Source organism: Corvus brachyrhynchos, unplaced genomic scaffold, assembly GCF_000691975.1.
Source record: "Corvus brachyrhynchos isolate BGI_N302 unplaced genomic scaffold, ASM69197v1 scaffold340, whole genome shotgun sequence".
NCBI classification, from domain to species: domain Eukaryota; kingdom Metazoa; phylum Chordata; class Aves; order Passeriformes; family Corvidae; genus Corvus; species Corvus brachyrhynchos.
In genome coordinates this window covers 1,024,882-1,026,312 of record NW_008235987.1, presented here as the reverse complement: position 1 = coordinate 1,026,312, position 1,431 = coordinate 1,024,882, and the positions used below count along the sequence as shown (strand labels likewise).

Genomic DNA, 1,431 nt, shown 5'->3' with positions numbered 1-1,431 from the left:
CCACTGCACGCCACTGCATCCCATTTCTCCTCACTGCATCCCACTGCACCCCGCTGCATCCCATTACACCCCATTGCACCCCACTGCATCCGGCATCCCCCCTCTTCCTCCGTCGCCCTTCTGCTCCCGGCTGCCAGGGCTGGGTGTGAGGCTGGTGCGGGTGCCCCTGGAGCTGCGGCCTGTCTGCTGCCCCCAGCCCCATCGCCACCGCCCCCCCGCAGTCCCCTCCCGCTGGGCTGGCCGGGGGAGGGCGGGTGGTCCCAGCCACAGCCGGGGTCGCTGGGTGCTGGGTGGTGCTGGGTGGCAGGGGCTGCGAGTGATGCAGCAGTGCTGGGGGATGCACCGAGCTGGCCATTCTCAGCCTGACTCCTGTGGTGAGGAAGGCCAGGGGAGGGAATGGCTTCGGTGCCAGGGGACCTTGCTCCTGCTGGGAGAGTGGGAGGCAGAGCCTGGGAATGGAGGGCAGGATGTGCTGGGGGCCGTGGTTTCTCTTGAGAGTCCTGGGGTACTTCAGGCTGCACTCAGCCAGCCCTGTGCCCTGGTGCCCCTTGTGTCCTGGTGCTCCCTACACTCCAGTGCTCCAGCAGCCGCTGCTGCAGGTGCATCTGACCTGGTTTTGGGATAATTTGGCGTCTGAGATGATGCCACACTTCCTATCACTGCACCCTACGCTGTTGTTGTGGGTACAGAGAGGGAAGGTGCCAGTGGGTCATGGCAGTGGTGGTGCTGGTCATGGCTCCCGGGTCACTGGTTGTGCAGGTGGGGAAACAGAGGCAGGAGCAGCTGGCTCTCACTGGCCCGTTGTCTTCTTCGGGAGCCTCCAGTTCCCGAGCTGAGGGGCAGCTCAGCTGACGGTCCCCTCGGACAGGCTCCTGTCCCCGTGCTCTGCTCCCCGTGCTCTGCTCCCCGTTGCCATTCAAAGGCTCTTTTCAGTGAGTCATTTTCTCTTTTGCTGTCCCACTATCCAGGGAAAATGGTGACGTTGGTGGTACAAAGTGTGTTCACCATGGAAACCAGCTGGAAGGGGGGGCACGCCGCCCCCCGCTCCTCCCAGGTTCGGCTTTGCATCCTGAGCCTCAGAAGATGGCTCTGGAGCTCCTTCCCTGCTCCCTGGCACGGCTGGGCTGTGGGGCCGTGGGCCACTCCCTGCTGTGCCGGGAGCTGGGGTGCTCTGTGCCCACTCCGTGTGGTACCGGGCAGTGCCTGGGAGCAGCGGGTGCTGCCAGTGCCCCCCAGGGCAGCAGAACCTTCCCCAGCCCCCAGTGCCCTTCAGGTGCTGGTCTCAAGGACACACGGGAGCCCGTGGTGGAGCTCTGCAGCAGGGCAGCATGGCCAGGGCACAGGGACAGGGATGCTCCGTGGTCCACGTGCTGGAGCCACGTGTGCGCCACGAGCATCCCCGAGGGGCTCGGCACCGGCTTGGAGAGCCCG

The 1,431-nt window shown here is 65.5% G+C and overlaps 1 protein-coding gene across 1 annotated transcript in view; it reads left to right on the top strand.

The window, feature by feature from the left end:
* The first annotated feature begins 711 nt into the window (after positions 1 to 711).
* The window catches only part of AATK (apoptosis associated tyrosine kinase), a 6,168-nt gene continuing 5,448 nt past the window's right edge, over positions 712 to 1,431 (top strand). Inside the window, exons 1-2 of the mRNA XM_017730715.1 lie at positions 712 to 796; positions 938 to 1,054. Of these exons, the coding sequence (XP_017586204.1) occupies positions 712 to 796; positions 938 to 1,054 (202 nt within the window). The remainder of the gene's footprint in view (positions 797 to 937; positions 1,055 to 1,431) is intronic.